The following is a 26,014-nucleotide window of genomic DNA, read 5'->3' on the forward strand; positions in this document are numbered from 1 at the left end:
CAGCAATATGGCTTGGTAGGTCACAGATGCACACATACACACGCACAGAGTAATAATAAAATTTAAATGAATAATGCAAAGCACTTTTATATATATGCCTTTTCTAGACTCCCAGGTAGTTAATATTTTACCATGTCTTTAAACATGCACATGCACACTTATTGTTTTTGTTCTGAACCATTTGATTTTAAGCTGCAAGCATAATAGCCCTTTGGCTCTAAATACTTGACTTTGTATTTCTTCACATTAGGCCGATATCCTAACAGTTACCAGATTCTGGGAGCTAAGGATATATTCAGTGGTAGAGTACTTGCCTAGCATTTACAAGCCCTAGGTTATATCCTTAGCAAAACAACAAACCAGTAAGAACAGTTGCCAAAATCAGGAATCAGTGCTAGAGCAATGGTTCCGTGGCTAACTGAACATATTACTCTCACAGAGAACCTAAGTTTTGTTCCCAGCGCTCACATTGCTCACAACTGCCTGTAACTCCTGCTCTAGGGCATCCAAATGTCTTTCCAAGGGGACCTGCACTCATGTGTGGATACCCACATATAGATACACACAAGTACACATAATTAAAAATAAAAGCAATTTAAAAACAAAAATAGAAAATCAGTGTTGATATAGTAGTATTATCGAGTATATAGGCCTTATTCAATTTATACTTTTTTTCCCAGTAAAGCTCTTTGTTGGGAGTCACTCTGTAGCTCAGTGTGACTTCAAGCTCAAAATTCTCCTGAATCCTGGACTCACAGGCATGTGCTACCATACCCAACTCTGACAAGGTTCTTCGGGCTGCAGTGTGGGGTTGGGAATTCTAGGCTCTAATCCAGGATCACCACACTGCATTTAAGTGCTGTGTCTGTCTCTTTAGTCTCCTTCAGCCTAGCCTCCTTTGTCCTTCATAACCTTGACATTATTGACATATAAGCCATTTACTTTGTAGAATGTTTCACAATTCGGGTTTTTCTGATGTTTCCTTCTGACTAAGTTCAAGTTTTGCAGTTGTGACAGGAACTCTGATGCCATCTTGGCGCTGTGCTAAAGGAATTCTAAACCAGTGAGTTGGAGGCCAGAGTGGAGGCTCATGCTGGACCCCAGGTGAAGCAGAGCATGTGTCTCCAGGAGAAAGTCAGCTTCCTGCTACTCTCTTTGTCCTACTTTCAGAGTCCCCAGAGATGTTGGTGCATTTCCTCACATTTGAGTCCTATTCTGCTGTGAACTTATTCTCCCTCTTCTAAGAGTTTGCTGCTGTCCCAGCATCTAGGCTTCAATCAGCACACATAGGCCCAGTTCTCATGCTTTGCCTCTGCAGCTCAGCTGTCCTCTCCTGAGGACCAAGAGGACCAAGATGACATCAAGGTATCTTCCTTCGTCCCGGACCTAAAGGAGCTGCTCCCCAGTGTGAAAGTCTGGTCAGATTGGATGCTTGGCTACCCAGACACCTGGAATCCTCCGCCCACATCTTTGGATCTGCCCTTGCAGTAAGTTGGCCTGCCTGCTCTCCCACACTCTGACCGCGGTTCGTAGTGTTCCTACCTGCACCCTCCTCCCCACAGAGACACACCCCTCCATGCCTAGTCCCAACTGAGTCTGCTTCCTTTCAATCATTACAGCTTCCTTCTTTCATCCTCATTTGAGGCTTGATTTTTCCATTCCCTTATCACCTGTCTTTTCCCTGATGTTATTTTGGCCTGTTGTCTGGTCCTTTTCTTTACCTTGGCCTCTCCCCTTCTCTCTTCCTCTACGGCTGTGTCTTGTTGTTTGTCCTTGTTCTGACTTTCTCACTTCACTTCATTCTATTCATTTTGTTGATGTTCATACCACTGATGTGTGTGTGTGTGTGTGTGTGACTTCACCTCTCTGTCTACACTTTAGTTTTTCTATGTTAACTGATCTCACTTCTGTTTGTTACCTTCTGTACTCGGTGTTTTTCATCTTTGCTTGTGGTATTAATGTGTGCTGGGGATGAGTGGGTACATATCTCTCTCCTTTTCTGTTCACTCATCCCCTGTCTTCTCACCTTGCCCTCTGTGTAGTGTCTCTCAGGGCATGTGTTGGTGAGGTGTGTTGGTCTGAGGATATGTGATTTTGTGTAGGTGGTCTACATAGATCTGTGCATTTGTAGGGCAGCGATTTTGTGGGTTTTATTGTTGTTTCAGAGTAGTAGTAAAACATATAATGGGATTTGTCACTGTAACAGTTTTAATATTTAAGATTCATTGCCATAAATTTCATCCAGAGTTTTGTATAACCAGGTGTGTTCTTTCTTTGTCTGTGTTTGGATTCAGTCTACTAGCTCTGCCAGTCAGAGTACTGCTTGTCCTTGTGTGTCTGTGGATCTGTGTGTCTTAGTGTCTCTCTGCACCATGTATAGAGTTCTGTATGTTCCTACTGCTGTCTGGTTGTCTGTCTAAGGGCAACTCAATATGCCTGTCAGTGGCTGCCTATGTGTCATATCTATTTGATGTGTTTTTGTCCGAGCCTATGCTGATTTGCATCTGTGGTTTTTGTGTTCTTAGGTTTGCGTTTGTGTTCACACGTCCATCCCCATAGCAATCTATTCTGGTGTCTGGATCTATGGCAATACCCTTTTTTTCCTTTTAGATTTATTTATTCATTCATTTATTTTTTGTGTGTGAATGTTTTGCTCACGTGCATATCTATGCACCACATGTATGCTTGGTACCCACAGAGGTTATAAGAGAGGATTGGATCTCCTAGAATTGTAGTTGTAGACAGTTGTGAGCTGCCATGTGGGACATTGAAAATTGAACCCATGTCTTCTGCACAAACAGTAAGTGCTTAGCCACTAAGCCATCATCTTTCCAACACCTAAATATGTTCTTGAATGCCCATGCCTTTGCCTAGATTTATAATTGACATGATGTATTTGTTGATTTGACTGTTTTTGTGTGCTAATATAAATGTCTCTATTGAAGGAGGATTCTTTGTATGAGGATTTCTCTGTGTCTTCCTGTCTGTCTCTGCTTGTTCCAGCTTGTTTCTACTTGCCTTTTTTGTCTCCCTTTATTAGGGAGATAAACTTCCCCACCACCCAAGAATGGTATACATTTTAAATGGTTTGAAAAAAAAATCACAAGAATACTAATTCAAACTTAAGAAAATTGCATACAAATCAGGTTTCAGTAATGTATGAGAGCACAGCCAGGCTTGTTTATTTTTGGTCTATGGCTGCTTTTTTATATAACAGCATCAGAGCTGAGTATTTGCCACAGAGACTGTACATTCCACAAAGCCTAAATCACTGACTCCACAGCCCGTTACAAAGAAGATCTGGCCCTCAGTCTCTCACTCTTTCATTTCATGTTAGTACAGTAGTATCTGCATGTAGGCATCACCTCTATTAGTTCGTTCTCCTCCCTCCCTCCCTCTCTCTTCTTTCTCTTTTCCTTCTTCCCCACTCTCTCTGGATCTTTCTTCATGTCTGATTTTCTCTCTGATCTACCTACCACTCAGTCTCTGACTTTTTTCTTCCCATAGGTATATGCAGTGAAAGCTGCTTTGGACTCTGGGTACTATGTAGCTGTGTGATTTGTGTTTTGGAACAAGCATAGGTACCTAGTATTTCAGCATTCATGCCCACAGCTCTTCTCTGGTAGAAGGAAACACTAGTGGGTAGAGCATGGACACCTTGGCTGCTGCTGGGGAATGAGGAGGGGAGTTTGTCTGGGTTGGCTGCCAGGCATGTATATCTCCTAGACTCATGGGTGACCCACAGAGGGAAGGCTGCAGCAGAGATTTCTGGTCAGTAGTTACTGAACTCTCTGTGTGGGCTGTGTAGTCTTGACTCTTCGCCTACTTTCCTTCTAAATTGTTTCCTTGTACCTCACCCCAAGAGGCACCCCTGGACTCCTGCTTTCTCTGGTTCCTCCCTAGCTTTAGCTTTGTAACTGTGTGGACAGTGCTCCCAGCATCAGACAGCTCACATACTTCCTGTGAGCCTTCCTAGGTTTCCAAAATGTGTTCCAGACTGGAAGTCTCATGAGCAGGGTTGAACCCTGAGTTGGGCAGCTGGAGCCTCACAAAAGAACTAACAGACCTGCTGGCCAGGGGCAGCTGTTTCCCAGCAGTGATCCCTGAAGAGTTAGCCTGTACAGTCTCAAATTTTTAGGCTATTAATCTGTAATTCGGGTGAGGCAATTTGCAATTTGGGGGGAAAATAGCTAGGAAAAGACACAACTTTCTAAGTATCTACACCACTGCTTCTGATGTGTGAAGGGCCCCTGAGGAGTCTTTTCTTCTTACAGGGACAGGGAAGCAGACCATCTGCCCCCAGAGCTCGAGTCTTTCTGGGTCACCTTAGCCCACATCCATAGGCCCCTTAGCTCTGATCCACCTATCCTGGCCCATCAGGTTGTTAATCCTTCTATAGCTCTTCTCCCTTCATCTTTCCCTCCTCTTCTTCTCCCTCCCCTTCCTCCCTCCCCCCCTCCTCCTCCTCTTCCCTTTAGCTTTTGTTTGACTCTAGAAATGCAGAGTTTATACAGGAAATACTGGGCTTCATTTGCTTGAGGTGCTGAGCCTGTTTCTCTTCTGGATGTTGGAGCAAATGATCTATTGCTGGCTCTATGTGCCCATCTTTGGACAAGGGCTCAATTTGTAGCTGGTCACGTGGTCTAAGCAAACGCCAGTAGAACTAGAAGGGGTTGGGACACATGAATCCTGCTTGCTTCATTTATTCAGACTAAAAAAAACCAAATTTGACCCATTACTATATTGAATTTGCTTTCCCAGTAAACAAGTTTTTGTAGCCTAAGATGTTCACAGGTGTGAATCCAGGTAGGAGATATGTCATACAGTCAGGATTTAGGTTCCCTTGTTCTTGTGTTGTCCCTTCCTCGACTTCCCCTCCCTTCCCTCGCCTCCCCCTCATCATGATCAGCAGCTGACTATGTCCGGAATGCAAGTTTAAGTGTCAAGCAGCAGTTGCTGTCCTTGGGCCTGACCCCAGGGCATGGTCATATAAGGACTAAGTTCACCAGAGCAAACCTGGTGTGACTAACACTAGGGGTGGCTCCATTTTCTAGCTTTAAGATCTAAGCATTAGAAAGGTGGATTTAGAGTTTTACTTTTCCTCTTTTCTAGTTTTTTCCTATAACTGGCTACTTGGGTACTCCCAGTAAATACCATGCTTGAGATCATTGGTAAGCTTTGGTGGCTCTGTCCCTTTCTTTTTTTTTTTTTTTTTTTTTTTTCGGAGCTGGGGACCGAACCCAGGGCCTTTCGCTTCCTAGGCAAGCGCCTTCCACTGAGCTAAATCCCCAACCCCGGCTCTGTCCCTTTCAAACTTGTGTCTTATAGTCAACCATCCAATCTATGGACACCTTTGGTTATTGAGACAAGGTTTTACTCTATAACCTAGGCTGACCTGGAACTCACTTTGTAGTCCAGGCCGGCTTCAGATTTGTGGCAATCCTGCCTAACCTTGAAGTACTGGTATTACAGGTGTGAGTCACCAGCCATGGCTTTTATGAATCCTTTTGAGGCCATAGGGAATGACATAACCTAACCAGTCCTATAGAGGTCAGAACCATAACACCCCTGACACTAGAAAGATCCTTCTTACAGATCTTCATTTTGAAGGATTTAGGAATGCTCTCCAGGGAGTAAGAAGGAAATGGCTTCCACTTATTGCCGGCCCCTTTGTGTGCTTTCATTGGTCTTTGCCTGCATTTCTTCTTTGCAAAGACAGATTTCTCTGATCTTAAGATAAGGTGGCTAGATAATATACTTTTCTCCTGTATTTCCTCTAAGACCCTTCTTCATCTCCACCCCTTCATTTGTGTCTTCTCTCCTTGGATGGTTAGAGAGTCATAGCACACAGTCCTTCACTGTCGTGAGGGATTCCAAAGTTCATCATTAGTTTTCTTGGTTCTCCCCTCTTTGCCTGTGTTTCTATCCTTTCTAGGCAGATCTACTGTTCTTAGGCAGGCACACATGAAGCACTTGGGCTGAAGGTGACCTCATTGCTCTCAAAGGGCTGATAAGGGAAGGCTTGTAGAGATACTTGCTCCTCCCCAGTGGCATTTAGTGGGTCTGGAGTCAGCATGTAGGTAAGGAGACGTCACTTGGCTCTGTTAGGAGATGTGGTAGAATGGCTTCGTGTCCCAGGAGATTTTTGGTGCAGGGGTATTGTAGTGGGCTGTGGCAAGTGGCTTCCTTGTCCACTGTAAAAGGCAGTATAGAAGGGTTTGGTCATTTCAGAACAGACGTCAGCGTTTGGAGGGACCACCTACATGACTATCAACTAGCACAGTTTCTTAGCTCTTCTACACCAGGGCTTTTTTTGAAGCAGGAAAAGCAAGCAGCTGCTTTCTACTTCACCAAGTGGCCATGAGGAAAGGTGTTAATGTTACCCGATGAAGAAAAGCTGAACAGCAGTCTTCCGTGAACCCAGACACAGGAACTCCTTGTATCCCAGGACCTTGGGCAGAGCCAGGGCAGTGGGACAACCTACCTCATTTCACAGTCTCTGCCGAAGCCAAATCTTCCCTCATCTTGATCTCTGGTTCTCAGTAAGTGAAAGAGTCAGGGGACTCTGAGAACATCCAAACCAGCCCAGCTGTGGCAGTTGGTTTATTGCTTTCAGCTGGTACTTGAACCCAGGTCCTGGTCTTGGAGGCTTTCCCAGGTTTAATCCCCAGAGCTTTCTCTGCAGCTGTATGACACTGTGCTGACCCCGAATGAGGATAGGAAAATAGAACCAGTGCCAAGCCAGAGTCTCTTTTTCATTTGGAGTCTGGCTGTCTGCCCATGACCAGGGTTACATAATGGGAAACATAGCTGGGGCTCTGGAGAGCCCGCGTTTCACCAGGCTGCCCAGACCTTCGCATTCTGATGCTATATATCTTCCTAATTGTAGCTCAGATGCATTTATCACACTGTTGGATTGGAGTACTGTTTTTTTTTGTTTTTTTTTTTTTTGTTGTTTTTTTTAAATCTAGAAATTCCTGGACTTGCTGCTTTTCCATTGCTTGTCCTATATAGTCTGAAGATCATTCTTGAAAAAACTTCTAGGGAGCCTTCCAAGGCTCCCTCATCAGAGAGAAAAGGGGCGTGTCCTCAGGGAGCTCACATATGTTGGCCTTGTAGATGAGATAGGAATTCTTGACTTAAAGAAACAGCTAGTTCATGCACCCTCATAGGCAACTTTGAACGAGAACTAATCCCAAATCTAATCAGCAGCCTTTCAAGGACGCTTAATACGTCTTCCCAAAGAGCATTTTAGGAGGTCACCAAGTAATAGTCCATCAGCACTTCCCTGAAGGAAGTGCTGGTGACTGTGGGAAGCCCCTGTGCTACCCTGGCTCCCCACCCAGTCTCCCTGGCTCCAGTTTGGGGCGTCAGCACTGCAGCCTGGCACCAAGGGGTTCCTCTTCCTCCAAGTGCTGAGCGTGGGGCACACATGATCTCTCCCATGGCAAGAGCCTTTGTCTTCTCCCCACTCCTCCCACAGGACTCCTTGTGAAAGAAAGGGGTGTTGGTCTAAGGCTTTAGTCTGACCTTGCAGGGTACAACAGCTGACCCCAGGGAGAGACTTTCCAGCACTGGGCTAAGGTTATTTGGGTCCAGTATATGCTAAACTGAGAGGACGTGTTGGAGTGGTTACAGCTAAAAGTTTGGAGAGGCAGGAACCGTGAGAATCCGCACCAGGGAGGCCGCCAAGGGTTCCTCTGCTCAGGCCATGGAGATGTCAGAATCCCCTAGGGGCTGTTTTTCCCAAACCCAGTGCTGATGGGTTTAACACACCATAGTGATGTTACAGAGGCTATACCTACAAGAATGACTTGAGAGAACTGAAATAAAATAAGACTATGACCTAGAGTGAGTTTGGGGAGATGACATAGGAGAAATACTTTGGTACCTGAGAAGTCCTACAAAGAGATTACAGTGATCTGTTCCTGACTGTAGGGCTCTTGCTATACTGCCTAGCAACATGGAAAAACTTACTGTCCTTGCTGTAGCACAGCTTCAGAGTCTGGTCTGCTCTGCTGGACAGAACTGATTTGGGGCTGAGCACTTTCTCAAAGGACCCAGTTGACTGGCTTTTATATGAACTATGGTTGTTGAAGGGATAATCTTCAACTAGGTTACCTAGTAAGCATCTCTTATTAGTAAAGCAAGTTATCTTGTTGCTTGTCTTACCTCCTAGAATAGTGAGTGAGCTCTTTGTTTTGTAGCAACATCTAAAACAAATTTTGTGGTTCCTGTATCTCAGTGAGAGAGATGCGTCTCCACCCTTATAGCCTACTACAGTTTCTAGCACTGAAGTTCCAGAACTTGTAACATCTTATGCCCAAATATTACAAATATTATTCTTGTAGCACCACTAGACTTACTAGGTTTAGATCATTTCTGCGACTAGCTGCTTATACCCTGCCATTTTTCTACCGTTGATTAAGAAGTATTCCAGGGCAACCAGGGACTTATTATTGTCTGTTGATCCAGAGAGTTGGGCTCCCAAAGGGAAATACATTTCTTAAAGCAGATAATGTACGTCTTTGAGCATTTGCTTGCTAGTTTTCTGCCTTTCCTGTGAGTTTGTGCTCAGTGGGCTTTTAGCTTCCTTGTACCTACTTTCTATACCACCTTAGCCGTTTCCAGATTTCTTCACCCCAGGAACCCAAAACCCAACTTGTTTCCCATCTGCACTACCTCTCTGATCTTCCACAGCTCTGAAACACAATGCAGGGCTTCTTCTCACTCAACTCTTTCCGGGTTTGTTCTGCAGCTGTGGAGTTTGAATGTTAGTGTTTAAACAAGCTGGTATTACACAGGAAATGGCCACCTCCACAGGCCCCTGCAGGCTTGTAACATGGGGTCATTGTACTTGATATTAATCACCAGTCAGCCTATTCCTCCAGTAAAAATATGAAGAAGTGTGTGAATGCTAATTCTTCCTTGGTCCTTCTAGAAAGACAGACTGAGCCCTGGTCAGACCATTCCAACCTGTTGCCCTTCCTTAGTCCAGTCTGTTGAAGCTGTGGCAGATAGCAGACCTGGTTCTCTTCCTGCATTTCAGACGAGATGATGGCTGTGGTATACCATGCCTCATATGTTCCACACCTCAGTCTTGCAGGGCACATAATTGTATAGCATCACCTCTGAGAGAACTATAGAAACACAGAAAACTGTGGGCTCACCTGAGAGCAAGCTTCTCAGTTCCCTGGACTGAAGAGCTTTCTAATGCTATTTGCAGAACTAACCCCAACCTGAAGGGTTAATCTGATTCCCCAAGTCAATATCCTCCAAACAACCAGCCAAGAGTGTGTGTTGGTTCATTTCTGTGAAATGTGTTTCCCCAGTCACCTGGGCTGGCCTGGGCTGCATTGTATCGGCCAGCAGCTGCACTGCACTCAAACTGACAGCTACATTAAACCTTGGAATTCTGAGGCAATAAAAAGTAAATTAACTCTTTTTTTTTCCCCTTGCTGGTGGAGTAAGTGAATGCATGTCTGTAGTGAACCTTGGTACTGAGTGCATACCTCTAACTAGTCATTGCTGGTCTGTCTCAGGCTAGGATCTGGCATTCAGACTACTGCCAGGGATCTGCTTTCCTGCTGTGTGGTGTGTTCTCTGAGGTTGGGCTAGTGGGTCACTTTGCAACTGCTGATCCCTGAACACTAATCTCACTCCTTCTGAGAGACTCCACTGCCACCATTCTAGGAGCCATAAATTTATTGAATACAATTTCATATTCTCTGGCTGATTTGTGTCTGCTTGGTGAAGAGTGTACCCTAACTTTAGTGGGATTTCGTAGGCTCTGGTACATCCCCCAAATACAAGTTGAACCAGAAGAAGCCAGAAGGATTTGTCTAAGCCAAGCATAGGACAGCAGTCAGGATCACTGAGACTTTGAAGCCAGTCAGGGCTACATGGTGAGTCCCAAGCCAGTCTAGACTACAGAGTGAGACTCTTCACTCCCACCTTTACCCTCCTACCCACCTGTAACCTTCAATCTCCTTCTCCGCAAAAAGCTGGATAGGAGTGGGTGGCAGAGGGGCTTGACTAAACACCACATGTTCTCAAGTATCTTCAAGCTCTTCATAGCCATTTTGTACCCTTCCACCAACCTTGACTCCTTGGGTCCAAGGGCTGCTGTGAGGTGAGGTTAAATGGCACTTCCTTTTGGTATAAGAAGGAAACACGGGGGGAAAAATTCAAGATGTTCCCCTTCTATTTAGACAGGAAACTGTTCACCCGTGGAATTGACCTTTCAACCCTCTGGCACAGTTGACGTAAGCGTCCAGAAGCAACACCATCCTCTGGCAGGTGTTGGCTTTTCAGCTCAATCCTCACGGGGGTTTTGGAGAAGCTCTCCTTGTTGTTGTTGTTGTTGTTGTTGTTGTTGTTGTTGGTGGTGGTGGTGGTGGTGGTGGTGGTTTGGTTTTGGAGAACCTCTCCTTGTTGTTGTTGTTTTGTTGTTGTTGTTGTTGTGTTGTTGTTGTTGTTGTTGTTGTTAGTTTGTTGGTTCTTACTTCCCACACCTTTATCACAGGGTGGCCATGGGTACCAACAAGATCAGGCCGACCTGACTGCAGGAGTGACTTTGCATTGAAGGATTTTTTTTATATCTCCTTGATTCAGTCTAGCTTGACCCTTGGACTGCTTTTATTTATATTTCTGACTTGGGAACTCAGGGCACTTCCTATGTCTTTTGGCCCCAGCTCCTGTCTTACAAAATCAACAGGGTAAGACCTCTAGTCTACCTTATCACTGCAGTATGTCATAAGGGTTTGGCACAAGGTGGGTGGTAATGGGCAAAAGACAGAGGTGGGTAGGAGTCCCTAGTGATGATCAGCAGTCTCTGGGAGGAGTCAGTTTGGTTTATCTGAGCCTTAGGGGACAGGAGAGCATGGTAATGAGAACCACATGGTACCACATATTTCTTCTTCTTGGATCCAAGATGGTAAGGGTGGGAGGATGAGAGGGATGTGGGGCCTCCCACTGAGGAAACTGTGGGTGATTTTCTGCCGCCTTTCTCTGGCTGGGGATACTGCTGCCCACACCCTCATCTCTAACTATGTCCTCAAGCAGCCTTGACCTGTTTAGCACCAACCATGACCTCCAAGCCAAGAATTCAGATGGGAGACTTTTCACCTTCTTCCTTCTCACTGGCGTTTTTCCTGTTTATTTTCCAAATTGCTGCTCTGCAGCCAAGCAGTGCCTGTTGGCCAAAGCTCACCACTCTGTGGGATCAGACTCAGGCAGTGGGCTCAAGTGGCCAGCAGGGCACTGGGGGAGGAAGCAGGGAACTGGAAGAGCCTCCCTGTGTCTCCCATGGGCAGCACTAACCTCAGAGGCAGCCCCGAGCAGCCCTATCACATCCGGTGCTTGTCTCTGCAGCCGGACCGGAGGATAAACTATCAGAGCTGTGGGGCAGTGCATCATTCCTCTTATTATTTTCTTCTCTGCAGATGGGGTCGTGGAAAGTTCAGTTCCTTTTAACCCTCAAAGCTCTGTTTATTCTACAGCTGGTAGCCTGAGTGCCGCGTTTCCCATTACATCACAGAGGAGCCCAGGCAGATTTCTGCACAGAAACGTGTTGCAACTGTTTATTTTCTTCCATATTTAAACATTTCTGACAGCCAAACTCAGCTGAGCCAAAAGATGGAGCTTTGTGAATGAGTCTGCTTGTTGGTGTCCATGCAGAGGGCTTTAGAAAACCCGCATCCCTCCGGTGATTCTTCCCAAACGTGTTCTTGCTAGGCAAAGCTTGGGAAGTGACTTGGTTCTGCAATACATGTGTGTTGATTATGTGCCGTCGTGTGATTAATGGGACTATGTTCCGCCTGGTTCCCAGGACGCTCTTGAAAACAAGATGTTTCATTTCATTGCCTTTTCCTAGTGTAGTGATTTCAGTGAATAAACCACCTCAGCCTCCTTCCACCTGGAGCCGGTGAGGGAGTCCCCATCCCTCTCCCTAGTCTACATTCTCCCCAGCTTCCCTCTCAGTGGTGATTGCTGGAATGTATTCTTTCCTGTCGTCTTGGAATGGGAGTTGAGGATTGAGTGGTTTAGATCTCTCCCTACCCTGTAGGCTCATGGACTTACCCCTGAGAGATTTCAGGGGACTCTTATAGCTTCTTAGCATAGTGCCTCTTCGTACTCTGACTCTCCTGTGGAGTTGTTGTTCTGTTTTGTTTTGTTTCTTATAACATTCCTAACATCAGCATCTAGAAGGTAGGTACCTCCTATTCCAGTCTCCTGGGTTAGAAGCTTTTCTAGAGGAGAAAGTCAAGTCTGTAAACTTGGCAGGCACTATATACAGCTACAATCGGGGTTTACCTAGACAGGCAAACTTTAGGAGATAGTTAGAATCCACCAAACAATCTTAGCCACAGTAGGTGATGGCATGAACTAGATGAACCTTCTTTCTATAATTCTACCTTGGAGTTTTAAGTAGAGAGAAATAGATCTTGCAGTTTTAGTGTTTCTTCTCAGGTTCAATCAGAACCTGGTGATGTGGGGACTGGAGTAGTGACCAAGCATCCTAATTTGTGTCAGACTAGGGGACCTAAGAGATATGAAAATTTTAGTGGTTAAACTTGGACAGTCCCAGGGTGGTTAGTCATCCTGTATCTAATGTACAAGAGAGAGAAGGAAGAAGGCATGGGACAGCCAAGATAGCAGTGCAGTGAGCAAGAAGCTTCCCCTTCCAGAGATGACCGTGGCAGGACAGGAAGGGGGTTTCTTGGACATGTGTTCATTTTACTGCTTACATATAGAGAATCAACTTATAAAGTATTTCTAAGAGGGAAATCTATGTGACTACACAATATGATTGCTCCCTGTGTGGCTATAGGTGAAGGAGAGAGGCTAGTGCCTGCCCAGTTTCTGTCTGTGGCATATACTTGACTATGCAAGAGCAGGGACTTGTGAGAGCTGCCTTAGGCACCGGGTATCTAGACTGTTTAAAGTGTCTCATCACACTGTCTGTAAAGGTGACAGACCTGCATTAGACAACTGGTTCTCAAAATTCTTTTTCCTCCTCTCTGGATTAAAAGTCCCCTGATCAATTTCACCTTTACATAGAGCACTACACACACTTCAGATGGTGGCTATGAGCACAACTTCATATTGCATTTTTTTTTTTTTTTTGGTTCTTTTTTTCGGAGCTGGGGACCGAACCCAGGGCCTTGCGCTTCTTAGGCAAGCGCTCTACCACTGAGCTAAATCCCCAACCCTCATATTGCATTTTTGATAATATTTCTTGGCAGCTGCCAGCCAGCCCTTACAGCTTTTGTTGCAAGTACCTTTCTATTCCCAAAGCACAAAAAACACTTTCACCAATCTCTTTAGAGCCCTTCTTCTTTTCTCATCTTGTTTCTTACAGGGTTGCTGTGGATGTATGGTCAACACTTGCTGATTTCTGTAACATACTGACTGCAGTGAATCAGTCTGAGGTGCCACTGTACAAGGACCCAGATGATGACCTCACCCTGCTTATCCTGGAAGAGGATCGGCTTCTCTCTGGCTTTGTCCCCTTGCTGGCTGCCCCTCAGGACCCCTGCTACGTGGAGAAAACCTCGGATAAGGTCAGCTGCAGGCCAAATATCCCTTCCCATTTACCCATTCTCTTAATTCTCCAGGCTTTATTCTTGGGAAGTTTTCTGTGCAAACGGAACATGATTAAGTCATTGAGAAGGGTGTTAAGGGAAAATATCGACCTTTTAGCCGCTGACATCCAGTTCTGTGTCTTGAAAAAAATCTTTCTCAACTTCCTTTGGGGGGTGTCTCCCCATGCCTGTGCCTATGGGTGAGTAAGTGTGTGTGTGTGTGTGTGTGTGAGAGAGAGAGAGAGAGAGACAGAGAGAGAAAGAGAGAGAGAGAGAGAGAGAGAGAGAGAGAGAGAGAGAGAGAGAGAGAGACAGAGAGGAGAGGGGGGAGAGCAGAGCTCCTGGCATGTTGTATATACGATCATTTCCTCACTTGTTTAAATAGTGCAGCTTGTGTTGGCAGTCCTCTTACTCAGCTCCAAATGGTTTGCATCATGCCTAAAGCACCCTCCTTCCTTCCCTCTCCCTCCTTCCCCAGCCACAGAACTCTGCACTAGGAAAACAGCCAGGTCTTTTTCTCTTCTCTAAGGAGGAGAGTGATAAATAGGTGACTAGAGAGAAGCAGACACCATGTGTTAACTTACAAAAAAAGCTTTTAGGAATATGAAGCATTCCTCGCTGCCTGGTTTCTATTTTCCTTCCTCTAAGGACTGTTATAACTTGACTTTTTTCTTGTCTGTTTATAGAAAACAAAGGCCATTCCCTGTTGCCCTGGTGGGGACTGTGGAGCTTCTAGCTTAACAGTTGGGTCTTCAGCCAATGGAGAGTAGGGCATACTGGGTTGTTCCACCACACTCGTGGGGAATTAGCAAGTCCTGTGCTAAGGCATTCTTCATAGAGTCTGTGACATAGTACTCCCTAGGGGAGAGGCCTTTGGGGAGTAATCCATGAGTGGCTTCTCAGGAGGAAGTTTTTTTGTTTTGTTTTGTTTTATCTTTTAGATGAATGTTATTTTATTTTTAGCTTTTGGTTTTTTGAGAAAGTGTCTCACATATAGTGCAGGCTGACCCCAGAATGCCTGTGTAGCAGAGGCTGGCCTTAAACTGCTGGTGTCCTCCTGTCTCAATCTCCCAAGTGCTATAAGATAAGATATGTGTCAATGCAAAAGGGAGGAAGAAGTCTTCAATTAAGGTAAAATGCATAATAGACAAAGAACTGATTTTTGTTAAGTCAGTAAACTGACCTTCAGGGTTGGGATCTGATTCAAGGATGGAGTACTTGCCTAGCCTAGCACCTACATGGCAGCTCACAATTGTCTATAACTCCACTTCCTAGGGATCCAACACCCTCACACACACATATGTGCAGGCAAAACACCAGTGAACACAAAGGTTTTCTTTTTTTTAATTTTTTTGAGACTTGAGTTCAATGTTCCACACGAAGACAGAAAGTAAAAATTGAATTCTAAACATGACCTATAAATATGGGATCTGTTTGTTTGTTTGTTTTTGAGGCAGGCTCTCACTGTATAGCGCTGGCTGGCATAGAATCCAAAGAGATGCTCTGCCTCTGCCTCGTGAGTGCCAGGATTAAACCTGTGTGTCACCACGCCTGGTCCATAAGAGGTGTTATTAATGTGCTGCCTAAGCCTATATTTGTATATTAATATTAACCTAGACATAAACAGTCCTTTAAAAAATATAAAACAGAATGACTGAGGTTGTCTACCAAGCACAAGACCCTAGGTTTGATCCTCAACACCGTAAACAAAAATATAGAGCAAAAAATAAAACCCTGGGATTATATACTTACTGTTGTCTCTGTCACATATTTCAGTGTATTCTTATATGGGAATTGTTATGTAGTGCTGGAAATCAGATATGTAATAATTTTTATGATTACTTAGGTTTTTGTTTTGTGTTTTGAGACAGGGTTTCTCTGTGTAGCCTTGGCTGACCTGGAACTGACTTTGTAGACCAGGCTGGCCTCAAACTCAGAGACTCTGCCCCCCAAGTGCTGGAATTAAAGGCCACCATTGCCCGACTTATTATGAACAGTGAGTTTATACCTTATAGCAGGATTTGAGCATGTATTCCCTGTAGTTAAATTTCTTCTTAAGTAGAGAAATGTTCTAGGGCCTGGGCTTATCTAAAGTCTACATTCAACTTTCCAGTGGCAACCTTTGTCCCTTGATGACTTGAGTGGTGGAAGCAGTAGTAAGGAGTCAAAGTCATCCTCAGCCATATAGACTAGTTTAAGGTCAACCAGGACAGTAGGAGACCCTGTTTCAAAAAATAAAACCAACAAACCCAGAAACTTACCTAGATTGTGCAAGGGCCCAGGGTTCAATCCTTAGCACTGAAAATAAAAGAAAATTTGTAAATAAAAATAAAAACCAGAGGCTGGAAAAACGACTCAGCAGTTAAGAACATTTGCTGCTCTTCCAGGAGACTCAGGTTGATTCCCAGCGTAGTTGCTTACAACCATCACTGACTCTGGTTCTAAGGAATTCTGTGGTTTCTGTGGGTACCTATATACAGACAGGCATGCATCAAAACACTTAGGCACATAAAATGAAAATAAATCTTTGAAAACTCATGCTCTTCAGATTGGTTTAATAACTAATGGTTCTTGGAAGAACCTTTCTTTCCCAAGAGGAGTACTTGTTTTACGCCTTTGCAGGAAAAAAAAAGAGCATAAAATTCTGTTGTACTTCTCTGGTCTCAGAAGTGGCTAATAATATGGGTATAAATGATAGGAAGCTGAAGATGGCTAAGAATTGTTTACATATCTGAGGACAGTGTTGAGTTAAAAGAGAAACTAAGTATCAATATCTTGGGTTAGACACCTGATAATCAATCAACCCATCTTTGTGTCTGTCTCTCTGTCTTTCTCTGTCTCTGTCTGTCTCTCTGTCCCCCCCCCCCCTTCTCCTGATATCTGTTGATCACTAGGTAGACTTGATTTCAGAAGATCCTTCTGGGAGATGGCTGTCACTTAGTGCAGAACAGGGGTGGAGTCCTAACCAGCTTCAGGCCTTCCATACCCTCATTTTTATCAGCTCATCAGGATGCCCAGCTGTAGTGTTGAATACTAACTCTATGGCCTGGAGGAGAAGAATGAGGTCTTCTGTGCACCCTCACCTTTTGAAAGTGGTCACAAGCTACCCAGGTGGCAGTAGCCACTCACTTGGAGTGGTTCCACTTCAAGACTATGAGAGGCATTTCAGAGATGGCATCTCTACATCGCACCTTACCCACTCTTAAATTTGGTCTTCATTCTTTCCTGTCCTGCAATAAATAAATAAATAACAGCATTGACTTTGGGTTGCTCATTTCAAAATCTTAGAGTTACTGGCTTTTGTTTTTCAGACCTTCGTATCTAAACCATAAGCAATTTGTGTCTTCTTTACCTTTAAAATACTTAAAGATTTTTAAAAAGCATGCAGCTAAGATTCCTTTCCACACCTTTATTCCATTCATTGAAGTACCTTCTGTCTATTCCTCTAGTCCCTAGTCTTGTTCTTGACACAGTAATTATCGTGACACGTAATCACAGAGCATCAGTGCTGAGTCCGCTGGTGCTGGCCTGCAGTCCTAGCTACTCAAGGTGTTGGAGGCAGGAGTATTACAAATTCAAGACCTTCCTGGGCTACAGGGCAAACCTGGGGCTGACTGGATAACTTAGTGAGACTCCATCTCAAAGTGAAAGAAGCTAGCTTTCCTAATATGCACAAGGCCCTGAACTCAGTCTCTACTAACAAGCCCCCAAGCCCCCAAAATTAATAAAGTCTGCAGGTCATACTAATTTTACTTCTAAACATTATTATAAACTTTTCTACTTGAAGTAAAATGCCAACATTTCAATAATGGGCTTCTGTACCATCTCTGATCTGACAGTACGTTCCCCCTGCTAACTTTCTGACTTCAACTCTTACTGTCCTCCTCATTCCTACTGTGCTCCTGGACACGCTGCATATTGGTCATCCTTGCTGTTCCTCAAGCAGTCTAAGCACTCGTGCCTCAGGGTCTTTGCAGTCACTCCTATCCTAATTTGGAAGCGCCCTGGAACAGAGGGGTGTGTAGCTAGATCACTTCCGTGTCCTTGTCACCTTATTGCAACAGGCTTCCCTGTATAAAATGCTACCTTTTCCTTTGGCTCTAATTTATTGTTTTCCATGGCAAGGAAAAAAAATCAATCATCTATCATGTATTAGGGCCTGACCTAGATTTTTCTGTCTAGTATTTCCTCTCAATAAACCTATCTAAGCATTTATAAACGAGGGGCCAGGAGCTCAGGAGAGTAATACAGATGATACTAAACTTACATAGGTCATGTCAATGGATTACCCAGAAGATGTGTATTAATGTGCCAAAAAGAATCTTTAGGAACTCCTGACCCTTTAGCAGTCTGATAGACATTTTCTCAGTCCTCCAGTGGCTATTACTAAGAAGTGTAAAATATCTCAAGGACTCAGTTGCAGCAACATTAGTGACTTAATTATTAGTTGAGATTAGTCATGTTTGGTCCAACTGTATGCTCAGTCATCAGAAATTCACTGAGCATGGAATTATGTATGTAACCACACAGTGTAAGTGCTCTAAGCATATAGGGTAAATATTCCACTCTGGGGGACCATTTGTGGTATATATAGATGTAAGTGGCCACATAAATTTATTGAAGCCCATAAGATATGAGTAGCTCTTACTGTTTTCTTGAGACTGTAGTACTCCTGTGAATGCATTGCCTTATGAGCACTGATTTGGTATGAACATTCCCAAGTCCTATAGAATAATAGGTTTATTTTGTTTGTGGTTGTGTTGTTGTTGTTTTGGGTAGGTTGTGAATTATACATTAAAATACAAGTTTAGTGGGCAGAAGAGATGACTCAGTGGTTAATAATAATTGTTACTCTTGCAGAGGACCTGGGTCCAGATCCCACATGGTGGCTGGCAACCATCTATAACTCCAGATCCTTAATTCCTGGAGATCTGGTACCCTTTGTGGGCACCAGGCCCACAGGTAGTGCACATACAATATATGTAAACAGAACACTCATATACATAAAAATAAATCAATCAAAAAATGGAAACTTTTCAGTCAAATAAGCAGAGTGCATCACTGAATGACTTTTATCTTTTATCGTTTAAAATATGTTGCAGGGATAGCCTTTGCAAACTTTTCAAGCTGGCTTTACTCTTGATCTGTAGATTTATTTTATGTATGTATGTGTATGGCTGGCACTAGACATATGTGAGTCACTATGGAGGCCAGAAGATGATCCCAAGAGCTGTAGCCATAGGCAGTTGCTAGTTCCCAGACCTGATTACTAGAAACCAAACTTGGGTACTCTTACCTACTAAGCCATCTTGAAGGATTGGTATTCTGCCCAAAATAAAGAAGTTGTGGTAGAAAGTTCAGGTATAGACAAGCATGGTGACGCATTCAGCCAGGAAAAGGGAGAGGGGAAGATAGTGATAAGGCAGGGAGGGACCAATCTAGAAACAACCACAAGGAAAAATTGAAAATTGACCTTATGTTCAGCGAGTGACTGGTAGCCACCTAAACTCAGAGGTTATGTAGCTAACCTCTGCAAACCAAAGCAAAGTACCTAGTAAAGAATTGTAAAATTGTAGTTGGGTATAGTGGCACATGCCTTTAATCCCAGCACTCAGGAGGCAAAGGTAGATGGATCTCTGTGAGTTCGAGTCTAGCCTGGTCTACATAGTGAATTCTTGGACCACCGGACTATGTAGTGAGATTCTGTCTCAAAAGACAAAACAAAAATAATTTAAAAAAATTAAAACTGTTGTTTCAATATTTGAAGCCCCATTACTGAACCAGGCATAGTATTCTTGGAAAATAGGGAAAAGGAAGATCAGGGCTAGCCTGTGCTACATGAGGTCCTATTGCAAAAAATAAAAACAAACTCCATATTCCGATATATATGGTGTTACATACCTCTGAATCATAGCACTCAAAAGGCTGAGACAAGAGGATTGAGAGATCAAGGTCGGGGTTGGGGATTTAGCTCAGTGGTGAGCGCTTGCCTAGGAAGGCAAGGCCCTGGGTTGATCCCAGCTCTGATAAAAAAGAAAAGGAAAAAAGAAAAAAAAAAAAAAAAAAAAAAAAAAAGAGAGAGATCAAGGTCAGTACTCTGGAGAGGTGCACACCTTTAATCCTAGCAGTCAAGAGGCAAAGGCAGTCAGTCAAACCTCTGAGTTCAAGGCCAGCCTGGTCTACCAATTGAGTTTCAAGACAGCCAGGACTATACAGGGAAGCCCTGTCTCAGACAAACATCTCTAATGTATACTAGGATTTACCTCAAAATTATCTAGGTGACTGGAGGTAGGTGGGAATATAAAGGGGATGGGGAAGCTAAATATTGATCCTGTTGAATCCATTACAGCATTTTGTATGTATATAAAATTTCCATTAAAGCTTTAGAAATAATACCCAGGATCTTAAACATAGTAAGTGCGTGCTTGAGTGCTGGCAATAACCTTCCATGCTGATGTGGAGGTTAGAGGACCACCCTTAGGGTTCAGTTCTCTCCTTCCACATGCAGGTCCTAGAAATTGAACTCAGATTTTTCAGCTTGGGTGACAGGTACCTTTACCTGCTGAGCCACCTTGAAAGCAAATAAATATTGTCACATTATATTGCTCAAGTTAAGGGGCAAGTAATGAAGCCATGATTATTGATAGTAACTGTTTTTCAGTCACTGATTGTGTTCCAGACAGTGTGGTACTAAGCTTTTCACATGTATCTTCTCACTAAAAATCCCAGTAGCTTTATAGGTAGAACCTGGTGTGAAGTGAGGAGACTTCATTAGAAAAAAGGTACAGAGTACATGTTGTGGTTTGAATATAAAAAGCTTAATAGAAATGAATGCAGCCTGCTAGCAGGCCTGAGACAGGAGGGTCAGTTGAGCCCAGAAGTTCAAGGCATGCTTTGAGAACATAGGAAGACCCACACACACACACACTTCAAAATGACAAACAAGTAAACACAAAGTTTCATTGTCTCCTGTAAAATAAATGCATGTAACTGTATAGTTTATATCACAGATGTCATACATTTTTGTTTAGTTCCTTAGTCGTTTATTTTTTAGGAAGTTACTGATTTCTGTTGTATCCATGATGTCATATCAAGCAACATTATATGTATTTTGATGTTTCTTCATTAATTTGTAAGGTTAAATTTTCTTTTTGTCTTTCTTTTTTTTTTTTTTTTTTTTAATTTCTATGAGTACACTGTAGCTATTTTCAGACACACCAGAAAAGGGCATCAGATCCCATTACAGATGGTTGTGAGCCACCGTGTCAGTGCTAATTGAACTCAGGACCTCTGGAAGAGCAGTCAGTGCTCTTAACCACTGAGCCATCTCTCCAGCCCAAGGATAAACTTTCTGAGTAGAATTGCTAGACTATAGAGTTTGTGCCAAATTTTAGGACTTTTCATGTATAAGTCCAATATGAGAGTATCTGTTTTCTAACCTCCTTACAATCCTAAATTTAGCTTTTTGTAACTTTTTGTGAGATGGACAAGAATGACTTCTGCCTCCTATGTGCTGAGACTACAGACGTGCTGCTCTACTCAGCATCTTTGGTTAGTCTTATGGAGCTGTTCTGCTTTTACAGAGAGTGAAATGAGAATTTGGGGGACTGTTGAAGGAAAAGGTGTAGTATTTTCTCTATATAGGCAATAAGAAATATTCTCACTGTGGGTGTAGCTCTGTTGGAGAGTGCTTGCCTGGCATGCATAAAGTCCTAGGTTTCATCCCCAGTAACACATAAAACTGGGTGTGGTGGTCTAGGCTTGTAATCCTAGGTGGAGGCAGGAGGATCAGAGGGTCAATGTTATCCTCAGCTCCAGTTTAAGGCCAGCACTGGGACACATGAATTATTGTCTCAAAAAAGAAATACTTTGAGAGGGAGGGGGAAGGAGGGAGGGGAGAGGGAAAGGGGGGGGGAGGGGGGGAGAGAGCGAGAGCGAGAGCGCTGAGGCGGCAGTGCCAGGTATGGTGGTGGAAGCCTTTAATCCTAGTACTCAGGATGCAGAAGCATGCAGATCTCTTGTCAATCAGGGCTTCATAGAGAAATCCTGTCTCAAGAAAACAGGAAGAAAAAAAAAGAAATGGAAGGAAGGAAAAAAGGAAAGAGGGAAGGGAAGAAAGAAAATGTTTAGTTTGTTATGCAATCTAGTTAGTTAAGATCTTTTGTTTTTACCCTTTGAGGTGGTTTCTCTTACACCATTCTATCGGCCATAGGTATCTACAGAAAAATAATTTTAGCCAAATTTTAGAAACAAACTATAATCTATATGTTTCCTTCTCTGTTTTGCCAGTTTGATCCAGTGTCTTTGTTCTGGGTATAAACTTATATAGTGTTTCGAGAAACCCTCTGGCTTATACCAAAGAAACATTGTAAGTTCAAATTTATTTTTGTTTATTTGTTTTGTCTTTTCTCACTATAGATGAGGAACTTTTCGCTATCCATTTCACAAATGCATTTCTGGAACTGACCTTTGATTTTCTTATGATTTATTTATTTTGTATGGAAGGTGCACATGCCACAGTATACGCATGGAAGTCAGAGGGCATCTGGTAGGTAGGAATCTGTTCTCTCCTACCACCATGTGGGTCCTGAGAATAGAACTCCTATCATGTGGACAGTGCTGTCCACATGAGGTGTCTTGCCGGCCATAACCATTTGATTGTATCAGTCTCTGTGTGTGCCTTTCCATTGCTCTTTTTTTTTTTTTTTTTTTCCGGAGCTGGGGACCGAACCCAGGGCCTTGCGCTTGCTAGGCAAGCACCCTACCACTGAGCTAAATCCCCAACCCTCGTAAGCCTATGGATTATCATTGCCTTGATTTACTCCGGTACCTTCAGATTGTATCAGTTATATCAATCTAGTTTCTTAGATCCTAGACTCTAGGTTCTTTTTTAGATTTATTTATTCTGTGTGAATGAGTATTTTGGATGCATGTATGTATATGTGCCTGGTGCTCACAGGGCAGGTATCCTCAGATGCTTTGGAACTAGAATTACAAATGATTGTGAGCCAGGTTGTGGGTGCTAGGAACCTAGGGCTTTTGTGAGAGCAACAAGAACTCTTAACCTCTGAGCCATCTATCTCTCCAGCCCTGAAGACTACTCTTATGTCCATGTCTTTGGTAGGTTATGTATCTAGTTATTCTTTTTTGTTCTAGACTAGTAATTCTCACATGTTAGCATTCATTAAAACCTTATTGACAACTTGTTAAACACCACATGACTTCACATGAATGTTACTCGTTGTGGGGAAGAGTGACTGAAATTGTATTTCTAACACATTCTTAGGCTCTGCTAGTGTTAAAGCTTCTACATGTTGAGAGCAACTGCTTTTAGAGACTTGGTAGCAGGTCAAGTTGTAGCTACAAGGCAACATTTTCAGACCAGGTAACAATAAAGATTCCAGGGATATTTGGAAAACTTACAGAAAGATTATGAGTGGTAGCTACCAATTCTGGCTTTAACTTTCGAATGCAGAAAATATTACCTGAGAACTCACATACCTCACGTCTTGTTGCCAGGTAACTTTCTAAGCTCTAGAAAAAGCAGTTATCCTCAGATTATAATGAACCATCTCTCCTGAATGAAAATGAAGACAGTAGTCTCCTTTCCCATAGGCCTCAGGCACATAGCTATCACTGCATGCTTACATGTATTTCGTGCTGTCCTAGGCTTTACATTAGTTCATTTAGGTTTCCCAGAAGCCCTGGAATAATGGTAAGCCTTAAAACAATGCCCAGGATGGCGTGACTAAGCATGATGGATTCAGATCCTGGCAATCTAAGTGTAATGCATGTGCTTAGAGAAGTGTGGTGGGTGTGTGGTTGGACAAATAGTGACTTGGTGCTTCCAGTCCTTGAGACCTTGACAGTTTTTTACCTCTGAAAGCTTGTTTTCTCACTAGGAGCTTGGGAACCATTAACTTGGTTTGACAGAGTTATCTGATCTTTCAGACTAGTTCTTAAGAACAACACAAAGAAATAAGAGTTCACATGAACAGAAGAAGTAGGATTGAGTTCTCCTCTGGCTTTCTCTGGGTTGAGTGTCTTCAAATCTTGAAAATTTCTGAGTATTTAGAATATGAGTCTTTGGAGAATAAACTTGTTTGTTTGTTTGTTTGTTTGACACACAACCCATTGAGAATTCTCCAAGAAGTGTTCTTAGGATGATCTATTATCATTTTAGAAGTGTGTTCTAAGGACAAACTTCAAGAGTAGTGGTAGTGTAACATCTAAGGGACAGAAAGCCTGTATAGCGTCCTGGAGTCTCAGGTTCTTCAGACAAGACAGTCAGCAAATAACCAGTAATTAATTACACTTTCAGTTGACTGATCTGGATAGCTGATAGATAAAATCTGAAAGTCAGCTGCGTTAGCAGCCTGACCCCATACCCATGAAACCTGCCTACATTCAGTCCTATAAACAAGCAGTCTTTGGTTCTAGACCTAATAAATATGGGTCACAGTTAAAAATAAACTCAAGGCTGAGAAAAGGACTCAGTAACTGTTTGTTCTACAGCAGGAGGACCTGAGTTTGGATACCCAGGTCACAAAGAAAGCTGGACATGGCAGTGTACGTGCTTGTAATCTCCTACGAGGAGTGGGACAGAGACAGAAAATCCCTGAGGCTTGTTGACCATCCAGTCTAGCCAGTCAGAGACTCTGTCTCAGAAAGATAAAGTGGAGAGCAATTTCGGAAGACACCAAGAACCAACCTTGGCCCCAATGCACACACGTGCACACATGCACATGCACATGCACATGCACACATTCAGATTGACAAAATTGGTAGCATTCATGGTGTTGTACACTTGTAATCCTAGTATATTTAGGAGGCAGAAGCAGGAGGAGTAGGCAAATTCTGACTTTATTGATAGTTCACACTACAGTTTCTCAACTCAGAATGGAGTTATGTCCCAAAAATCCCATCATAAATTGGAAATATTCCAATCCAAATGTACTTGATACACCTAAACAACTAAAACTATAAAAATACTAGAGACTGTGTAGTCTGTAGTGTGAACTGTCAATAAAATCATGAGAACATACCAGCATTAATGTGGGAAGTGCTAATCAAAACTAAGATGAGGACCTGCATGGTGGCCCAGGTCAAACTTCCTCACTAGGACCCACATAATGGGTAGAGAGCCTACTCCGCAAGTTGTCCTCTGACCTATACATGCAGTTATTTTATTCTTAAAAAGATCAAAACTCTAAATTTGAAATATATTTCTACTGAATATACCTTGATCTCAAACTATTGTAATTTCAAAAAAAATTCTGAATTGAATCATTGCAAGCTAGGGATTATGTGTGTGCTGGCCTGGGAATGGCTCAGATCTGCTGGCTCCGTGTAAACACTGTCTGTTGTTCTGTTTTTAGTTGTGTTGTACAAGTTCTTTATATACTTTGAATATAAATACTTGTCAGATATACCCTGTGAAATTTCAATTCATAATTGTTCTCTCTCTTTGATACTTTGTTTACATAGCTGAAATAGCAAATTTTTTGCTCTTAATAAATTCAGTTTTTTAATTTTTCTTTTACAATTTAGTAGCTTTTTGCCTCAGAAATTTTTTCCTTATCCTCAAGGTCATAGAAATTTTCTCTTATCAATTTTAGTGTTACATTTCACTTCTGACTTTGTCTCCCTAAACTAACACACACACTCACTCTCCCCTGCCCACCCCCCACCCCACCCCCCCCCATGAATACACAAGTAGTGGTTATAGAGACAGTTTCTAAGTTCTGGGGTTATAGGCAACCATCACCAGGTCTAGATAACCTTTGTTTAAAAGTATATCTTTTTTTTTTTTTTTTTTTGCATCTTGTCATTGATTTAAAATTTTCTGGTTTACCAGGCTGGAGAGATGGCTCAATGGTTAAGAATATTTGCTGTTCTTGCAGAGAATCTGGGTTCAGATCCCAGTACCCACATCAGGGGGCTCACAACTATCTGTAACTTCATCTAGGTATCTATATCTGACACTCTCTTTTGGTCTCTATGGTCACCTGCACACATGGTACACACACACACACACACACACACACACACACACACACACTACTTTATGGCTTTTTTTCTATTAGAAATATAATTACTGATAGGAGGTTTTTTTCCTTACTGTACATTTTAAGATGTGATTTAGGGCTGAAGAGATGGCCCAGCCATTAAAGTCTAAGCTTACCACCAAAATGTAAAATGTGACTGTATTATCTCACTTCCACTGGCTTTTCCTAAGGAGCTAACCCTCTTTGTAATGTTTTGTTTTGGCTCCTTTGGTTCTCCTCCCTCCCTCCCTCCCTCCCTCCCTCCCTCTTTCTTTCTCTTTCTTTCTTTCTTTCTTTCTTTCTTTCTTTCTTTCTTTCTTTCTTTCTTTCTTTCTTTCTTTCATGTACCCATGGGTATCCATGAATTGAAGGCAGAGGACA

General features: G+C 42.9%; 1 protein-coding gene across 1 annotated transcript in view; it reads left to right on the plus strand.

Annotated features, from left to right (window-relative positions):
* The window catches only part of Smg6 (SMG6 nonsense mediated mRNA decay factor), a 227,319-nt gene that overhangs the window by 112,023 nt on the left and 89,282 nt on the right, over positions 1-26,014 (plus strand). The window contains exons 12-13 of the mRNA XM_032914449.1: positions 1,319-1,487; positions 13,364-13,565. Of these exons, the coding sequence (XP_032770340.1) occupies positions 1,319-1,487; positions 13,364-13,565 (371 nt within the window). The remainder of the gene's footprint in view (positions 1-1,318; positions 1,488-13,363; positions 13,566-26,014) is intronic.

Source organism: Rattus rattus, chromosome 9 (assembly GCF_011064425.1).
Source record: "Rattus rattus isolate New Zealand chromosome 9, Rrattus_CSIRO_v1, whole genome shotgun sequence".
Taxonomy (NCBI): Eukaryota; Metazoa; Chordata; class Mammalia; order Rodentia; family Muridae; genus Rattus; species Rattus rattus.